We start from the raw sequence: 18,230 nt of genomic DNA, 5'->3' as shown, positions 1-18,230 counted from the left end.
AGTGCAATCTAAATCAAAAGAAAATTTCTCCTCAAAATCCTGCATTACTAGTTGCTTCTTTTGGGACAAAACTGAAACGTAACCTAACTCTACCCCCAAAAAAGAACACATAAACCATTCTCAGCTTGAGTATAACTCTTACTGCATTAAAGCATCTCTTTAACTTTAGTGTACAATTGAACATGTCCTTAAATGCATTTCTAGAAGATTCTATATTTAGTAAAAATTAAAAATAAATAAATAAATATGAACACAAATTATTAAACTACTTCCGAAAAATCATCAGAACATTTTTGGGTTTTTTTCCTCTCTAAATTGCCCTGTGGGTTCAGATGTTGACAGTAAGGGAAACACTACAATTTTCAAGTTGCAAGCAAAACAGTGTAGTAAAACCCAATTCTGGAACTACAGTGCAACTAATGCTTTTTAGAGTTTGAAAAATTTCTTACAAAGCTACTTGCTAATTTTTCCAGAAGGATGTTTAAACTAAAAACAGTCAACAACTTCTCAGGAAGGAGGTCATTATGAAAAAAAAATAAAATAAAAAAGATTCTCAAAGCAGAACTGATCAGAAGTTTCAGTCATGTCTAAGACCTATCCAACTACACAGTGAAGAAGGGAAGGATTAATAATCTGCTTCACCTGTGTGGCCCACAGTGGGTCAGCAATAAACAGAGACCTTGCTTGGAGGAGCAAAAGGTACTCCCTTCTGTACTGAGATGAAGGTAAGTGACACCTAAAATGTATAGGGAGGAATCTAGTGGAGTGTACAGATCTGTATCACTCTCCACACCAGCCTAGAGAGTAAAAAAACAGTACACAGCTTCTGCTCTGGACAGTTTCTCTATCAAATGCATATTGCAAGAAGTCCACTTCCCTAACTGGAGCTACAGTTTTCTTACAAGGCAGTAATGGATGGTGAACCTTATACGTCATAATCTTTCATGGGATATTATGAGCTCCTGGTCCTCTCATAATATTACCACGAGAAAGACAAACGAAAGGTTAACATTTCAAACAAAACAAAGGAAAACATCAGAAACTGCTGGATTAGGTGTTAAGCAGCCTGCAATGCTAAGCAGAACTTTTAAGCAGCTCTGCAACGCTAGAAAGTTACTTACATAAGAAATCAATTTATTTAATCTATAGGAACCACAATAATGGTACATTTTAATTTTTTCTTCCTCCACTGACTTAAAATGTTCCTATTCCCATGATGCTTGAAATAGGGAGAAAAAAGCTTGCTCTGCTTAGATGGAAATTACTCTAAGAGAAATTAAATACCCATAGGTTGAACTAAAAAGAAAAAAGTATCATCATCTTACTCTCTTTGTTTCAGTCTTCTCTATTCCAGTGCCTTACCAGCAGCTTTTAGTCACACATGGAAATAGAGAGACATTATGATTGAGAACTCTGTGCTTTAAACTGACTGTCATAGCTCCTGGACTCAGACCAGCAGAAGACTTAAAAAGCTTCATTTATTGATATAAGCGAAGCACAGTGAACCAAACAACTGCATAGTTTAATGGTGCTGCCATTGTTGCTTTTATTAAAAGAGCCTATGCCTCATCTGCTTCACTGCTTAAAGAGTACTTTGGACCCATTCCATTTAAATGAATGATGTTCCCATGAAAAGACAAAAAGGAAAAGCACAACACTGGAAACAACGGTTCCTCTAGCACGCAGTAACAGAGCAGGTCTGGCGGTATGGGCTAGAGCCATGTTTGGGCTAACAGCTAATGATGCCCTCCCTCTGTTAGCTGGTTATGGATGACAAGATTATGAGGGACATAATGAAATGACACCATCTCAATGCGACCTGATAATTCAGGAAGATTAAATCATCAAAGGACTGTATATTTAAGAGGACAGGTGTGGCTTATCCCTTCTGCACTTCTCACACTGATGGTAAACCCCATTGGCTACCTCATGTTGGGATTACAAGGCCTGGAGCACAGCTAGAAATGCAAGATCACAACCACCTGCAAGAGATTTACTCCTCTGTTAGTGATCTTCCTAAATAGGCATGACCATAAACTTACTCTAGCTTGGAGATGTTAAGCATATCACAATAAAAATGTCATTGCTTGGCTTTACTTTAGGTATTGTTACAGATACGGTACCACAGACTTTATTGAGCAATTAAAAAATATACACAAGGGACAATAGCTTCTTTTTTCTGTATTTTTCAAAATTTGACTTTCTTCCAATCGGAGAACCCAGTTTCAAATATGAAAAGGGCACTTGTTCTACAGTAACTGCATAAAACTTGCTCAGTTCCAAGTACTGCATTCATTTTTTGTTACCGTTGCTGTCATTATATCTCCAGTCGTTCAGGAACTTCTCTGTTGTGGGAATTACAACTAAGTTGTTCTTTCTGATTCTATTTCCCCATAGAGTTCAGCTAGCTTCTTGAACTCAGGTCCCCAGTCTCCAAGGTAATTATAATCCTGGTCAGAGTGTGTTGTGGCTGAATCCAGAGAGCTGATAGATCCAGCTTCTGATCTATGACCCTCATAGGCATATGTCTGTAGGGAGTCATATGGGGGCACGCTGGGGTCCACATCAGCCTCTGCCAGTCTTTGCTTAATGAACTCCTGGACATCTATACTGTCGAGACTTGAGGAGGGATGATGCCTAGGCACAGGCTTCACTTCAGGACGAACATCCCTCCGGTATTTTAGCTCCTCAGCAGCTGATGGATTCCGTAGTGCTGTGATGTCAAATGCTTCTGTGTCTTCTTCTCCACCACCCTCATCATCATATGTCACAACGTTTTCCCGGACGTCTTCTTCTGAAATGATCAAGGGCTCCTTCTTGCTACGTCTTAGGGTGATGAAAAGGACCACAATTGCTAAAGAGAAAACTGCAGATATTAGATTAGGTTTAAAGTTTGTATTTGAAGTAAGTAGGTACATGTTAAAGAAACAGCAGTTACTAAGTCACGAATACAGAGGTGTATTTTTTTCAGGCTAATATTGGTATTCAGGATCATTACGTTAGGCATGTATCTGCAACAAAGGGTCACCAAACCTGTCCAGTCTGGAAAAGAGTGTACTTATATTCCTAAGTGAGCAGTGCCTTTGTTGTGGAACGTGTTACCTGAAGATGGATTACCGTATGCCTGGAAAGCACCCGTGAAATCCAGACAGCTGTGTTTTGACATAGCGACATGCCAAAGTGCAACAGGCCGAGACCACACAATTAAGGGGAAAATTAATAATGCTATACTGAAACTACAAACTTCCAATACAACCAGCCTGGTCTTCCAAAGGATCACTACAGAGCGCTCTCCTACTGTATCATTTCTTTGCGGGGATTACTGGGATTTCTTGAGCCAGTAATGAAATGTGCTAGTTAGATTATTAAGGATCTCATAAAGGACATAAAAGGGGATAACATTCTTTCAGTTAAACGAGAAGTGAGTAACTAGGGCTGACATTTTTCAGAAGCATTGTTTATGGCTTTCAGTGCTTCATTGAAACCAATATTTAGTATATGTATTGAATTAAAATGTTAAAGGTTTATTTTTTCTCTTATGAATATTCAATCTTGTATGATAAAATATAATATTATAAACTAAATGTATTACTATACATTTAAAAACAGCTTTCTGACAAAGAAGTTCTGAAGTAAGCTGTGAGGGAAGTAATCTTGAGAAAACGTAGAACCTTTGGAAAAAAATCCTCAAAATCTCCTATGTGGGTCACACTGCAATTTTCATTATCTCTTGTCATCTCTATAAGAAAGCAGAAAGACACACGAGTAGTACAGAGATATGTACCTAGCAAGTTGTGCCCCTGCCAGGAAAAAAAAAAAAAAAAAAAAAAAAAAAGAGTATTAACTAATGGGTAGCATTCAAATTGTCCTGGGCAAAAAAAAAAAAGTCGTCAAGAGAAAATGCAAGGGCATTTATCTAATGGAGTCATCTTAGAGTCTCATATGTCCCTTGCCCCTGTGGATTATGGTGTGCATTGCTATCAGCTTATTCCACAAAGGTAATTAAGAAATGGCTTTTGTACAGTGCTAATGGCGCTTCTTACAGTGTAATGCATTTCAAAAAGCTTTCCTCATCTCTTTTCTATCATTTTTCACACTGTTCTAGACAAGGAATTAGAGTCAGTGGCTTTTTGAAATTTTTCCAAATTACAGAAAAAAGATCTGCAGTGCTAATTACTTGATAACCTCTGAAAAATAATTTCCAGTGGATTCCAGATATTCATGAACGTACTTTAAAGGCATTTTTCCCTATTAATTTTAGCTAAACCTTTCCCCCCTAATCACAGCTCTGTGCTTATAATTACCTCCTACTATCAGGCAGCCTCTGGTTCAAAAACATGTCATATGAAAAATTTCTGCCCTGTCACATTCAGAGAGCCAGTGGAAGGATAGCATTACTCAATACTGAAAATGGCTTACCAAGAAGAATGACAACACAGAGTAGGATTGCAATTAAAGCTCCTGTGCTCAAGCCAGCCGAGGAGAGGAAAGCTTCAGCATGGCAAGTTCTCACTCGTCCATCTCTCTCACACACACAAACCCTAATTGTGAGAGTACTGCTGCTGCTGAGAGGGGGCACTCCACCATCAGAAATCAAAACTGGGAGGTAATATATATCTTGAGTGGTTCGACTGTATCTCCGTCGTCGTGTCAGGATACTGGCTGTATTATCTACAACATCAAAACCAGAATATCATTTTAATGAAGCAAAACAATAAAAATGTTATTGACTGTTTCCTGTCAAATAGAAGCACGGAGCATCTTAAAACTAGACAGAACTGATCTGTGAAAATGCACAATCTGGAATTAAAACTTGGCAGGAAGCATTTGCAGCCAACGGAGGAAAAAGAGGCGGCATGGAGAAGTAATTAGCATTACATATATAGGATTATTTAAGCTCATGTACCTGTCTTAGAGTCTAGATGAACTTGGACAAACATTTTGGGCCCAGTTTGCAAGTGTTTTAATCCCATGTTACAGTCGTATAGGGACACTTGTAAATTTGAATACCTGGAATTCTCAGAATATCTGTTGTAGAAATCATCCATGGCATAAAATCCTCTTGATTCTCAGAAGAATGTTAAAAGGACTTTAGTAAAAGTTAAAATAAGAGTTTCATGTTTTACTGTTTGTGGTAGGTTTTGTAGACCAGAAAACATCTGAAAGGACAGTGGCCAAAGACTCATGCTGTGGAGAGGTCAGGAGGAGGAAGGGAAGAGGGATGGAGGAAGAAAATGGAAAGGAAGGGGAAAAGAGCAGATGTTACGTGTTCTAAACGGGTAGAGGTTAAAGGTAAGTAAGCAAAGGGGACATAGTGATGTAAGACTTTGTCACCATTATGTAACCTATAGATCCATCTGGCATACATTACAGTCAATGCAAATACTAATGCTTATTACACACACATTGCAAGCGCACTTATAGGCACTAATTAGGATAGTAAGCTGTCACCCATTTTCCTTTAAAAAAGAGTGCAGGGGAAGAAATGCTACCATAATATACAGTTATATATATTTTTTTTATGTGTGTAGAATTTAACTTCATTTTGTTGCCACCACTTTAAAAGTACTGGCCCCTGAATAAGAGCACACAGATAAATCAAACAAAATTGGAGACAGTGAGAAATCAGAGACATGAGCAGTTGTGGAGAGAGAGAGATGGGGACTGAGAAATGGGAAGAGAGGTTGGAAGAAAAGAACTCTCCTCTTGTAGTGCTTGCCCATGATTAACAGTCATACATTTTCCAAATTGCAGAGTTGTGGGTTTGGGTTTTTTTAACAAACACCACAGGAGTGATAAGTGCAAAAATACATCTGCTACGTTTCTCTTCCTGTTACAAAACACCACCAATTTTTTTTTTCACTTTCCTTAACACTGTGGTTACAGCACTGAATGGGTGTATCATGATCTATGGAAAAATGAAGTCTGTGGCACTTTGTGAAAATCTAGTGCAACAATACAGATAGTGTGGCATATTTTAGCCTATAGGATTTATTACTTTCCACAGACATATTTGAATGGAGGAGTTAAGTTTTTGTTTAAACTGGATACAAAGTGTTTACCAGGTGACTACTCTTCATGCCACATCTTCTATCAAGCTCTGTGCCAAATTTTAAAGCATTCATTTTAACTTGCTTCTCTCAACATTTTGCTTACATTTACAACATTTTGCCAACAGTGGTACTGAAAAAACTGGTAGTATAGCCCCACATCAGCATAATAACATAACATAATGTATTTGGTAACAGGTTTCACGCAAGAAATATATATGAGGTGGGAAGTGATACCCTTGCTGCTGAGACAAGAACTGAGCATCAGGTTCCACTGCACTGAAGTTCATTGGCTTTTCTTCTCCACCCCCTCTACTTATCTTCTTGGAAGTCTCCAGCATGGTGAGTTTGTTATAAACTGATTTAAGTTTTGTTCTTGTTTGCAGTGGGTACAAAATATTCTTTTTATTTCTTTATTTATTTGCAGTAGGCCTTGAAGTCCTCTTCTACTTGTTCATGTCAAGGTATACCTTTGATGACTAAATCCCAAGATTCATGCCAACTTCCTCTTTAGAGGCATGACACCAGCCACTTACAATGCTGTTTATATTCACTCCATTACAGAACCCTATTGAAACCAGAATGAGATGAACAGCTAATTCTTTCATCTGAAAAATTCTTACACAGAGTAAGTTCATCATGTTTTGGAAATTATATTTGCACAGGGGTCATAAAATATGATAAAATATGATAAAACATACTGTTTTCCTTACAAAGTTGCCAGATACTATACACACCTCCCCCAAAATAAAAAAAATGTTTTCAGTAACCTGCAGAAGAACCCTAAAACAGATGTGATTTAAAAATATACAGAAAATCAGCATTTTCATTTGATACATGGTTGTGGAAATGATTCCTGTATACCTATTGCATATGACATGCAGAAATATTCCTTTCATTTTTGTAAAATCTCTGTTAAACTTTAGCCCTTTTCTATATTGCTTAATCTGGGCTTGTGAAACCTTATAAGAATTTACTGTGGTATTCTCAGCAGTGCTGATTTTATTTTTTTTTAATTATATGATTCCTAAGAAATAAATTATTTCCACATTATTCTGCAAGTAAACTAAGGAGGAAAGTGTTCTGTGTTATAATTGAGTCAATTGCTTGAATAAATCAAGCTTGGTATCACGGAAATTCAGATTGCATTTATTACATAAAGAAAACTCTCCCTTAAAGCAGAGTGAGCAGTGGCCATAAACCCATAATTACAGACTGTGCCCACCCATGGCGGTCTTACTATGCTCTGACAGTCTAATTCTAAGATATACAGAAGAGTCTCTAGTCTAATGTTTGAAATTTGGACCATCTTGTTCTTTGATACATGTATGGTGTTCTGCTTTTGATTAACTGCAGTAAATGAACAATCTCAATGATCTATTTTAAAATACTCCTAAAACAATCAAATAATCTTATGGAACACAGATTATAAAGAGGGAGATTACCTGCATGTCTTTTAATTTTTGAGCACATACATTGGTATAATCACGGGGTAAAGTAAGCAGCTGTTTTATATTTCTGCTACATAATGTTAGATAAAAAACTTTCACTTGCTTTCTTAAAAAAAAAAATCTTGCCCATTTACCACTCTCTCCATTTTTTTTTTAATGCTAGACTGTCAGTCTAAACTTCCCTAATACTGCTGGAGGACACAGATAAGATCTTAAGTTCAATGAATACATAGAATCCATAGAATACAAAATGACTGCAGCTGGTCTGCCTGTCAGCTGCCAAAGTGGTGGCAGAATGACCTCTAGATACAGCCCAAAAGCAGAAATAAACTCACATATCTGTGATTTTCGTAGGGCATTTCAAACAAATATATATTCTGCATAAAAAGAAGTTAATGTGCTCAGTATATATATAAGGTGACAACTGCTGCTTCTGCCTTTCTACATTCATAAAAAAGCATCATCATTTCCCCCATATGCATGAAAAACTCCGCTGACTTTGGCGTTGTTCGGAATCCAATTTATAATGGCTTCCCTTCCTTGAAATGTAACTTGTCACAGATTATTAGCAGAGCTCTTCTCTAACAATTTCTCTTTTTATCTCCTGCAGTCACAGGTTGTTAAACAAAACAGGGCTGGGGAATAAGTATGATCCCTGGAACACCGACTGTTCACACTGCTAAGTTTTAGTACTCTCCCTGGTATTCTGTTGGTCTGGGCCAACTAAGACTCATAACACCCAACCACAGTCAGAGTTAATAACATACATCAGGGACCCTTCCTAGTTGGCAGTATGGACAAGAGTGCACCAGGTTTGTCTCGTCCCCCTTTACACAGTGCTTCAACAGTATTCCAACAGCCTGCAGATCTTAAGCATCCCCAGACAGCCTCATGCTACACATTCTGCAGCACGTAACTTCCTTTTGTGCCATGATAACACTGCTCTGTTGGTCTGCAATACAACTTTCACATTATTTCATAAAATCAGAAAAGATAAAAAAGCCATAATAATGAAATCTGAGCTCCATTGGGTACTACACAGGGTCCAGAGGAGGTGCGAGGCCAAGTGCTATGTAATGTACACAGCCTGTGTCATTAAGCTTCATTGCAAGAGAGCAGTAACGGTCCTGTTTTGCTTTGTGGGTTGTTGTTCTTTTTTCCTTTTTCCCTCAGCACCAATACTGCAAAAATAAACTAATACGTGAGTGGTCAGCTAGAAGTCCCACTGAAGTCATTAGAGAAGTGCAACACTCCCATGTGCACTTTTTTGCACATGTATTTATCAAGGGAAAGAAAAAGCAATTTCAAAGAAGTGACAGTTTAAGGAGAATTGTATTTCAATGTACAACAAACAAGAAGGTGACAATCATACAACAAAGTTATCCAGAAATAATCCCTTAAAAACCTAAGGATATGTTCAAGGACTCGGTTTGAAATGTAATTCCCCATTGGTAGTGACAATATATCCATGAACTAAGCATTAATATTAACGTCTGTCACATCTCTCATCCCAAAATAAAAAATTCTTAGATCTTATACTACTAAATCCAAAAGGTGACAGCAAGTGCTATTACCAATAATAAGAACAGTCTTTCATTTCTGCTTAATACTCTATTTTATTTCTGTTACAGTGTGTACAAGTCCGGAACACTTCAGGTCAGCTACCTTGTCCATATAAGTAAGAAAATCCCACAAAATGTTGTCCATGTGAATCTTCCTGGCCCTATACCTAAAGAAGGCCCAGTATTCAAATCTGAGCAGGAAAGAATAACCTCCTCCTTCCATCCTCTGCCATAAATCTAAAAAAGAGCGAATGATCCAGTATCACTATACAGCTACAGAAGTAGTGATGAAAATGCAGGCTGAAAAGAAAAGCATCAGAGACAAAATATATTGAAGAAAAACTGAGGATTCCTGAGCAGGAATCTAGCTGCAATGAAAGGATTTAAGCACAGAAGACTATTGACAAAGATATAAAGGAAAGAGCATAGAGATGTGAGCATGTATGCTAAAAGGATAATGGTGGACAGATGGGGGAAAAATTGTGAGGACAATAAATTAAACCTGTGAGAAAAATAAAAAGAAAAGAACAAAATGACAAAATGGGCAAACTGGACAATTCAAATGTTACAGTGAAAAAATCAGAAAAAACTACAATTAAACCATGCTTCTCTGGTGTGGAAGGTCTTGCCAAACAAGGCACTGACATTTTTATACCACACAAAATAAATACAAATGAAAAAAAAAAAAGACATTTTTTATTTTAATGTTATATTTGTTCTTTTACCATTAAATAGTTTTTCTTGTATAGTTAATATCATAGAATTAAATATTAGTATAAGTAACAATTTTAGGCAAAGAAGGAGACAGAATCATATTTTTAATTTCAAATATTTGCCATGGTGAATTTATGTTGTTTGTAGTCTATTTAGTAATAACTAGATTTCTGTAGAAACAGATGTTGCATGACGTATACCCAGGAGATTCTGGAACAACATGCAAAATTATAAACATTCTCAAAGAAACAATGTAAAGCTTTTCCTTCAATGCAATGTCACAATTCTCAACACAAATAAAAAGTATGATTGTAATTTTTTGGGCACTGGCATGGAAATTTTCAGTTTTCAATATCATTAGAGCTCATAATTCTCACTATTGCTCTCTCTATTACAGAGTTACAGGTAGTAACTCTTAGTGCATGCCTCTGTGTACATATGAATAAAATACTGGAATGTAACACAGCTCTCACGTACTATTCTTTTTCATTAAAACTTTTAGAATAGTTTACAGATGAGATCTCTAACATTTTTACAGAAAAGGAAGCTGCATCTAAGAACTGATTTTCTGAAGGTCACTGAGAATCAAGGATAGTGGAAAATGACCAAAGCTAACGACATTGGTGTAATACAGAAATCATGTCTCTCATGTTCTAGTCAGAGGTCTATTCTTCAGGACAGTGTAAAGGTGTAAAGGTATGCCAACAAAATGAATAGGTAATAAAAGTTTAGCCAAACTGTAGTACCAACTGCATCTTGACAGCTACTCTGATATTCTAAGTTCCCATGTTTTAATTGTTTACATTCCTTATCAAAAACTATCGGAGGACCCATTGAGAGAGGAGCTAGAAAGACAGCAACTTTTAACAGAAGGATCTTAACATGAAACAAAAAAATCCCACAAAATGTAAAAGCTACAGGCAACCAAGTATGAAGACAGACACTGATAACCTAGGAAAGTGTTTAGTAAGGGGAAAATAAAATAAAATAATATTATAGTAACAAAACTAGTTTGAAAGGGAGGAGAGGGGTCATAGATTGAGAAGTTTCTTTGATACCTGGAAACAGATAGAGCATATAGACAGGAAAGACAAGTGTATAGGCCAGCAGCAATAGCACTAGGATAATGAGAACTACAAATCTGATTCTTATAGAGCTAGAGGGAACGACCTTTTCATCTCAATAGATTTAAACTGTGACCAGTTTAAATACAGTAAAAAACACCTGAGAAATATGATAAGGACCAGGACTTGCTGGAGATGAAAGGACTGTCTGCTAAGGGAAATTAACAACTCCAACAAAGGGAAGGAAAGATATATCTGCACATTGCCCCATTTCATGATCTAAAATTTCTCGTATTTGGTCTGTGCTTTGCAAACATGGTGATTAGAATTTAAGGTTCAACTCAAGTGGGTTTCAGGTTACACATGGGAAATTCTGCATGGCTCTAAAGAAGCAGCTCTTCACACTCTGAAGGCGTGGTAGTTTATTAAGCCACACTGCACACTGTATACAAGGCTGTTTGTCACATTGTGGCGGTGTGCTGTCCCCTTTTCCCCTTTCCCACCCCCGGCTCCTGCTCAAGCCATGGCCATCAGCGGGAGTTGTTATGAGTTGCACTTGAACTGTGGGGGGTGGCTGGCAAGATAACCAAAACACTGTCTGGAGTGGCAACCTAGGTATCTTGTTCCCATGCGAATATGACTATAGGTCAATTATCTTACTCCATAAATAGCGCACAGTCCAAGAGCCCTTTGAGCTCTCCTGCACAGCAGCGGGCTGCACGACAGGATCTCCCCTTGAGTGGGGACGCTTGCTTAAGGTTCTACTCCTCGAGGCTGAGAGATTCCTTGCCACAACAGATTCTTGGTAAGTGACTAATAGCATGCTAAACTTTGAAATCTTAGCTAAGTGATATAAAGGATTGATTGCGCATCTATACTCCTTTAGACATAAACCGTTGACCAAGTCTGGGACTAGGATTGGATCCAGCCGCACCTAGACTCCTCTCTGAGAAGGAGTTTAGAAAGCAAGGGGGTCCTTTCTGAACCTCGTGACTCAACGGGAGGGTCTCCCTGACAGTTCTGTCTGACCCTGGCCTCTATGCAGTAAATAATCAAGCGTACCCTGGCATCGAATCTCGTAAAACACTGTCACATTCACTACTAACTTTGTTAAATCACTGTTTTATGTTAATAAACATTTCACTACTTCTCTCTCACAAGTGAAGTTAATCACTCCACCCGCGACACACATTCCTCTTTCGATCATCTCTGCCTTTTTACATTGAGCTTCTGAAATAAGAAAAGAAAGGAGGGCATAGGAAAATCAAGGAAACTGAGATACAATGATAACACTATGGAAGATGACTACTGGAACACTTTGGAGGATACTCATTTATTATTCACAATTTGAGAATTCCTTTGACACATTATACATTACAGGCAGACACAAGACAAATGGAAGTAAAAAAAATAGAGTAAAAACCTGTTTATAGCTTAAGGCATGTTTTCATTTTCAGCTCTGCTTGGATCAGCAGTTCAACTTCTGTAAATTTTCTGAGAAGTCATAACTAATTTCAAAGAAAATATACTGGAATGATTTGCATTTCTTATATTTCTAAAGTCAGAGCAGTTAATTTGTTTATGTGGGACTATATTGATAGTCATTTCTGTTTCATTTCTTCACTGATAACTCTTTTAAATATTTTTTTTTTCTTTTGTGCTGGTTTCAAAACTATTGCCAGCAGGCTTCCTTTCTAGTTCTATGGGTAGCAAAAATGAAAAGCAACATAGCAGACTTTTGGGGCCTGAAACATAGTAGTTTGCTCGTGGGATGGTTTGTGAAACAACAACAGGTAGCTGCACTGAAAAGAAATGCATGAAGAACCTATACACTCTGCACTAACTTACCTGCCTGGTCATTCTTACATCCAATTTTTTTAAATCAAAAAAAGATCACAGAAGTTCACAGGTCTGTGGAAGAAAAATGTCTCTGTGGTAGCTAGTCCTGGTTTTCTGTCCTTTGTGCTCGTGGTAGAATTCCTTTGATTACTTTCATATGTTGATTCTGTGATAATACCTGCTCAGGCATTCAACCTGCTTACAGTAACAGCACTTCCATAGACTGTACTTACAGTCAGCACGTGTAATGCTAACCTCGCACTTTCTCAGGTATCATTTCTCTCAAGTTACAACTTGTCTTCTTTACAGGATGATATTTCTTGGAAGGGTAGTAGTAACTTGCAATACTACATAACCAGAGCGAGCATACCGCTTTGATGTAAATGAAAGCAGGAACTATGTAGCTGTTTCCCACTTATGCTGAGTTGCAAAGCCAGGGTTTCAGCCTCACCTTTTTTAATGCCATTTCAGATGGTCTAGAGCAACTAAGAGATGGTCTGGTATCTGTCATGCTTATTTGTAACTTTAAAGCTCTAAAGTCAGTTCACCTGCCTGCTACAGACATCTTGTGCAATATGGCTGTAGATAAGAATTTTGCACATATCAGGGCAGAGGGATAAACAGAAACTTCTGCGGGGGAAATCACGCTGGGATGGGATGTATTGCTCTCTGGAGGTTGCTCTCTTCCTAAATAAAAACAATGCCAAGTAAAACTGATCTTTTTTTTCACCCATTTTTGATCTGTGACACAGGAAAAATGTTAATTTGCATCACAGGCACGGGTGAATGAACAAATTTCATCTTATACAGATGCCATTGAACTCACTGTGCTCCAGATTTTATAGACAATCAGGTCTCTACTTCTGTGGGTATTGAAGTTCCTTGTGGCATAGCATTAAGAAAAAAGAATCTCCAATGGGATAGTATCAGAAAAATGGCGTACCTTTTTCCAACTCCAGAATATTCCCCATCACTAGGCAATTTTCAAAAGGCTAGATCTTTGAGAAAAGTGGACAGAGGGGAAAATTAAAACTGCAAATATTTTTGTTAAATGAAAGCTTTGTCCTGAAGAAATAAAACAAGAGGAGAAAAAATGCTAAGCATTGTCTAGGGAGTTGTTCTTCCTTGATGTAGGACAAAGGTAAACTTTATCTACTCTCAGAAGTCAGCAGTCTCAATTTATTAAAGGAATAGAAAGTACAAATCTTACTGGCAGTGTTGGGTGAATGTGTACAATCTCTGCACAAACCTTATTGTCCAGGAAATTTACAATACCCATAGGAGCACCCATGGTAGACTGTATATCTAGTAAAAAAAAAAAAACCACTGGCAAAACAGTGCTTTATAGTGCATAAAATTCATAAATGTTCTCTTGTACCTAAGTGAACTGTTCTCTGGGGGTTTACTCTTTTGTCAGCTCCCAGAAATGTGTTGTGTAACTTCCAAAAGAAGTCTCTAATAAGTAGCAAAATAGGCAGAAAAAGGGAATTGATTTTTTAGACTTAGAGGGAGAGAGGGAGAGAGAGAGCCTATGCAAATGTGTGTCTCTATATAGTAACGGTTAGGGATATCATAACAATGACATATGCTCACATGCATTTTCCATCAAACTAACAAATTTTGACAAATATATCAACCATTCTTTAAGCATCTGGAAAAATATTATGGTTCTTTCAGGATAAAAGAAGTACAATTTTAAAACCCAGTACTTAAAACAGCTCTAGTATGAAGAAGTTCTTTCATCTTTCCACTGATTCCCTAACAGAAGGTGGTTTTAGTCTCATATGGCCCTGGCAAATTTTTAATGAGAGATCCAAAAGCAGATATTTCTGATTATACAAAAAAAAATGTAAATTCAAGATATTACACACAAATGAAAAAAAGTACTAAAAAATTATGTATGATAACATCCCAAAAAACGAAGTGAGAAGAACACAGATAACAATGAACCGAGTTATGTGGTATCTGAACTGCAACATAAAAGCACCTCCAGATTAAAAAAGTATTTGGCTGCTCAGGTTTTAATAGAAATTGTAACATTTTTCTGGACAGAATAACTTGTAAACAGCCCTGTTTTCATTAAAAAGCCTTCATAAGTACAATTCCCAAACAAACAAAAAGGCATCTTCCCTGGGTTTGCTCTGTAAAATTGCAGGAAACGATTACACCTTAATGCGCTTTCTTTGTATAGCAAAGAAATTCTATTGCAGCTCTTGTTCTGTCTTGCTTACATGTGTACAGATAATGCATTATTTTGTTGGCGGTCCTCTTCTTCATACTCTTAAGCCTTTACTCACTGAATAGTACTTTGTCAGTGCTCAAACAGCAGCAAAGGATCTACTGTAGCTTAAGAGTCCAGTCAGTAGGGAAAAAGGTATCATATTCTGTCTTTTCCATTTTTTTTCTTTAAAATGAAAATTGTAAACACCTTGGATCTAGAACGTTATCCAAGCAACTCTTAGGTTCTGCTGGACTGTATATTTGGTATAGCCCTGTGGCTGCCTCCCGACCTACATTTCCCTAAGGGCTTTAAGCTCTGCATTATGAGGCTGCATATTCAAAGGCTGGAGCTGTAAGATTGTGGATTGTTACTGAGTAAAGATGCAAGTTCAGGCCCAAGAGATAAAAGCTTAACTGTTCATATGATCAATTATCTGGACTGATGCTTTAATATCTATTTCCTGTGCTGATCCAGAGAATGTTGAACTGAATCATACCCACGCAGAGAGTGTATATCGCTGCACTTTATACAGGTAGGTAGGGACAAAATACGAAATCTTATAGTCGTGCAAGTCCTCTAGATCTCAGTCAAAGTGCGTAGATATAAGCATTAATATTTAAATATCCAATTCACTGCTGTAGGGTCTTTTAATCTTGTAGCTCTAGTGATGATAATGGAGTAGGTGAACCTACATGCCGTAGTGTATTGGGCTCAAAGAGCAGAATTCTGTTGTTCTGGGTTATGAAAACAAGGGAAGAAAATGTCTACTGAGATTCTTGTGAAATGAAACCTTTGTCATGAAGAAATAAAAGGAGAGGATGACTGGATACAAAGATGACTGCAAGAGAAACATAGCTTTGCAGTGACAGCTGCCATTGACTACCTCTGTCAATGTGACATCGAGATTTTGCTTTTTATCATTCCACAAAACATTATTGAAAACTCTCTTAAGGCAATTGCTTTTTTTTCTTTAAAAAACATAACGTAACAAACAAATAAAACCCTCCAAGAATCCCAGGCTTTATAGAATTATTAAATCCGGAGGTAAAAATAGCAGCTATCTTGTGTTAAGAGCATTCTGATTCTTTCTAACAGCTGATGCTCAAAAACATGAGTTCTCAAGTGTCAGAGACTTGTCACAGACATAAGAAAAGCTTCTTTGGCCCATCATCTCTCAGCTATTTCCTAGAATAGAAAGCATCAGAAATTCCATTTCTGAATAGGAATAGATGATAAATATGAAAGTTTCAAATGCTACATAACTGGATATTGTGAATGCATAGTAAGTGTTTCACTGATATTTTACATATAATTGTATCTCAAAGAAAAAGTCCCGATAAAGGGCAGCGTTTAGACAGTACAATCAAAGGATCATGTGCCAAGCAAAATAGTGACAATGTTTTTGTTTCTAAGATAAATTTGTTGTTATGATTTGAGTTAAACTGTCATTGCACTAATTATGTGGGCAAATTGGAAACTGCATTTCTGGAGCCTCTGTCCATGCAGAAGTTTTATGCAAGATGCCACAGGAAGTGCATATTTCCTTTTTGTATTTCCTTAGGTGAAATAAAAACATAATACACAACAGGCTTTTACCAGTCTCCCGGTAAACTTTTCCAGTTCCTTCCCCTGCGTCCCCCTGCCAAATCCAACTTAGGATAGTCCAAACACTGCCTTCTGCTGTTGGCGTTAAAGTCATTGCTCACTGCTCTTGTGGAGGTAACAAGAAAGCAGTAAATACTTACTGCTGCATACTTATACCCAAAGCATGACAGCGCCACATTAGAGATTTATGAAAAGTTCTCACCCTCTTATAGAACTGTGTATGTAAATAACTTATGTTAAAGTATAACACAGCATTTTCCATTGTAAAAAAACACGTATAATACAGATCCCGATTAAAATCTGTTCAGAAACATAAAATATCTACTTCATCATGAACTAACATTTTAATAGAGTTATTAAAAAAAAAATCTTGATGTAAGTATCTTGTACTGAAATTAACATGGCCATGGTCTCCCACACAAGATCACAGTCCAATACTCAGTGAATTTATTTGAATCTTGACTCAAATATGAAAATACACAACAGTACACTTTATTTCAGAAACAATCCTCTGGGTTTTGCTATAATGATCCATCATGATCTGAGTGGAATTGATACACTAATTTGGGAAATAGCTGTAGTCATCACTTAAGGAATATTTTTAATATACATATTGTCCTTGAAGTATTATTGATTTTTCAATATTGATAGATATTGAATTGATCTCTTTTGGGACCAGAATAGGAGGGCCATGAATCGAGCCAGAACAAATAGCCTGACTTGTTTGTTTTTTTTTTTCTGCTGTGAGCGTAGCTAAACATTGGAACAGATTCTTTAGGAAGATTGTGCAGTCTCCTTCCCTGAAAGGTTTTGAAAAGAGATAAAAAATATCTGTAAAGTATAGTTTAAACATCACTGTATGTGCCATATGTAACAGTGATGGAGTTAATCCTTCTCAGTCATTACAGATGAGTAGTGATCTGTAAGATCTCAGAAAATATTGCATGGCACTACTGCAAAAATATAGCTGTAAAATAAAGCCAACCCCCCACGCTTCCACACATGCTTATAAACAAAACCACACAACACACACATACACAAAAACTGAAGAGGAAAGCTACAGACAAGTATTTAAAGCTTACTCTCATTTTCATCAGGTTGCAAAATGGAAACCATGAGGCAATACTCAACAAATACTAAGGCTGATTTGGGTTTTTTTTGGAAAGGCTGGGTGGTTCTTTGATTCAAGAAATGTTCAGAAACACTTGGTTGGGTGACTGTGAAGGCACTTTTCCTTCTGGGCATACCTGCTATGAATTTCTGATTGTACTTTTTAGGTGCACTTTGTTAGGAAGGGCATGAAGCAATAGACTATCATCCAGGAAGCACTGAAAGACCTGTTCTTGTTATCACGTCCATAAAAGTAAGCACGAATTCAATTTTTTACGCTCCTAAAATTATTTTCACCTTTAAGCAATAACTGGCAATAACCTTGACAGTACCCACCCAGTGCTATTCACCTAGAAATAGACCAAATTGCCAACATTTTCTTCATTAATCCACTTTTTAAAAACATTCCTGAATGCATGAAGTATAAATGTTAAAATAAAATGGAATATAAAAATAAAATGCAACATCTGATTATTCACAGTTTGCAATATGTTGTATACACTATGTCCTTGATATCAGCTAGTTTAGTGATGACAGATTACAGATTTCCCCTTCTGTCAAGAAACGCATGGAAATTGTTCTGTTCAATCCTAGACAAAACAGAGACCCATTTC

General features: G+C 37.1%; 1 protein-coding gene across 11 annotated transcripts in view; it reads right to left on the bottom strand.

The window, feature by feature from the left end:
* Positions 1–2,100: 2,100 nt before the first annotated feature.
* The window catches only part of CDH18 (cadherin 18), a 576,293-nt gene continuing 560,163 nt past the window's right edge, over positions 2,101–18,230 (bottom strand). For 8 of the 11 annotated variants that reach the window (XM_074576154.1, XM_074576155.1, XM_074576158.1 and 5 more), the window contains 2 exons: positions 4,420–4,671; positions 2,118–2,866 (listed from right to left, as the gene is read on the bottom strand). In XM_074576154.1, the coding sequence (XP_074432255.1) occupies positions 2,364–2,866; positions 4,420–4,671 (755 nt within the window). In that variant the 3' untranslated portion in view covers positions 2,118–2,363. Of the gene's footprint in view, positions 2,867–4,419; positions 4,672–18,230 lie in introns of all 11 variants that reach the window. The other 3 variants (XM_074576161.1, XM_074576163.1, XM_074576164.1) reach the window with 1 other exon arrangement.

This window comes from Larus michahellis, chromosome 2 (genome assembly GCF_964199755.1).
Source record: "Larus michahellis chromosome 2, bLarMic1.1, whole genome shotgun sequence".
Taxonomy (NCBI): Eukaryota; Metazoa; Chordata; class Aves; order Charadriiformes; family Laridae; genus Larus; species Larus michahellis.
Note: the sequence above shows the minus strand (reverse complement) of the source record. Positions and strands in the feature narration are given on the sequence as shown.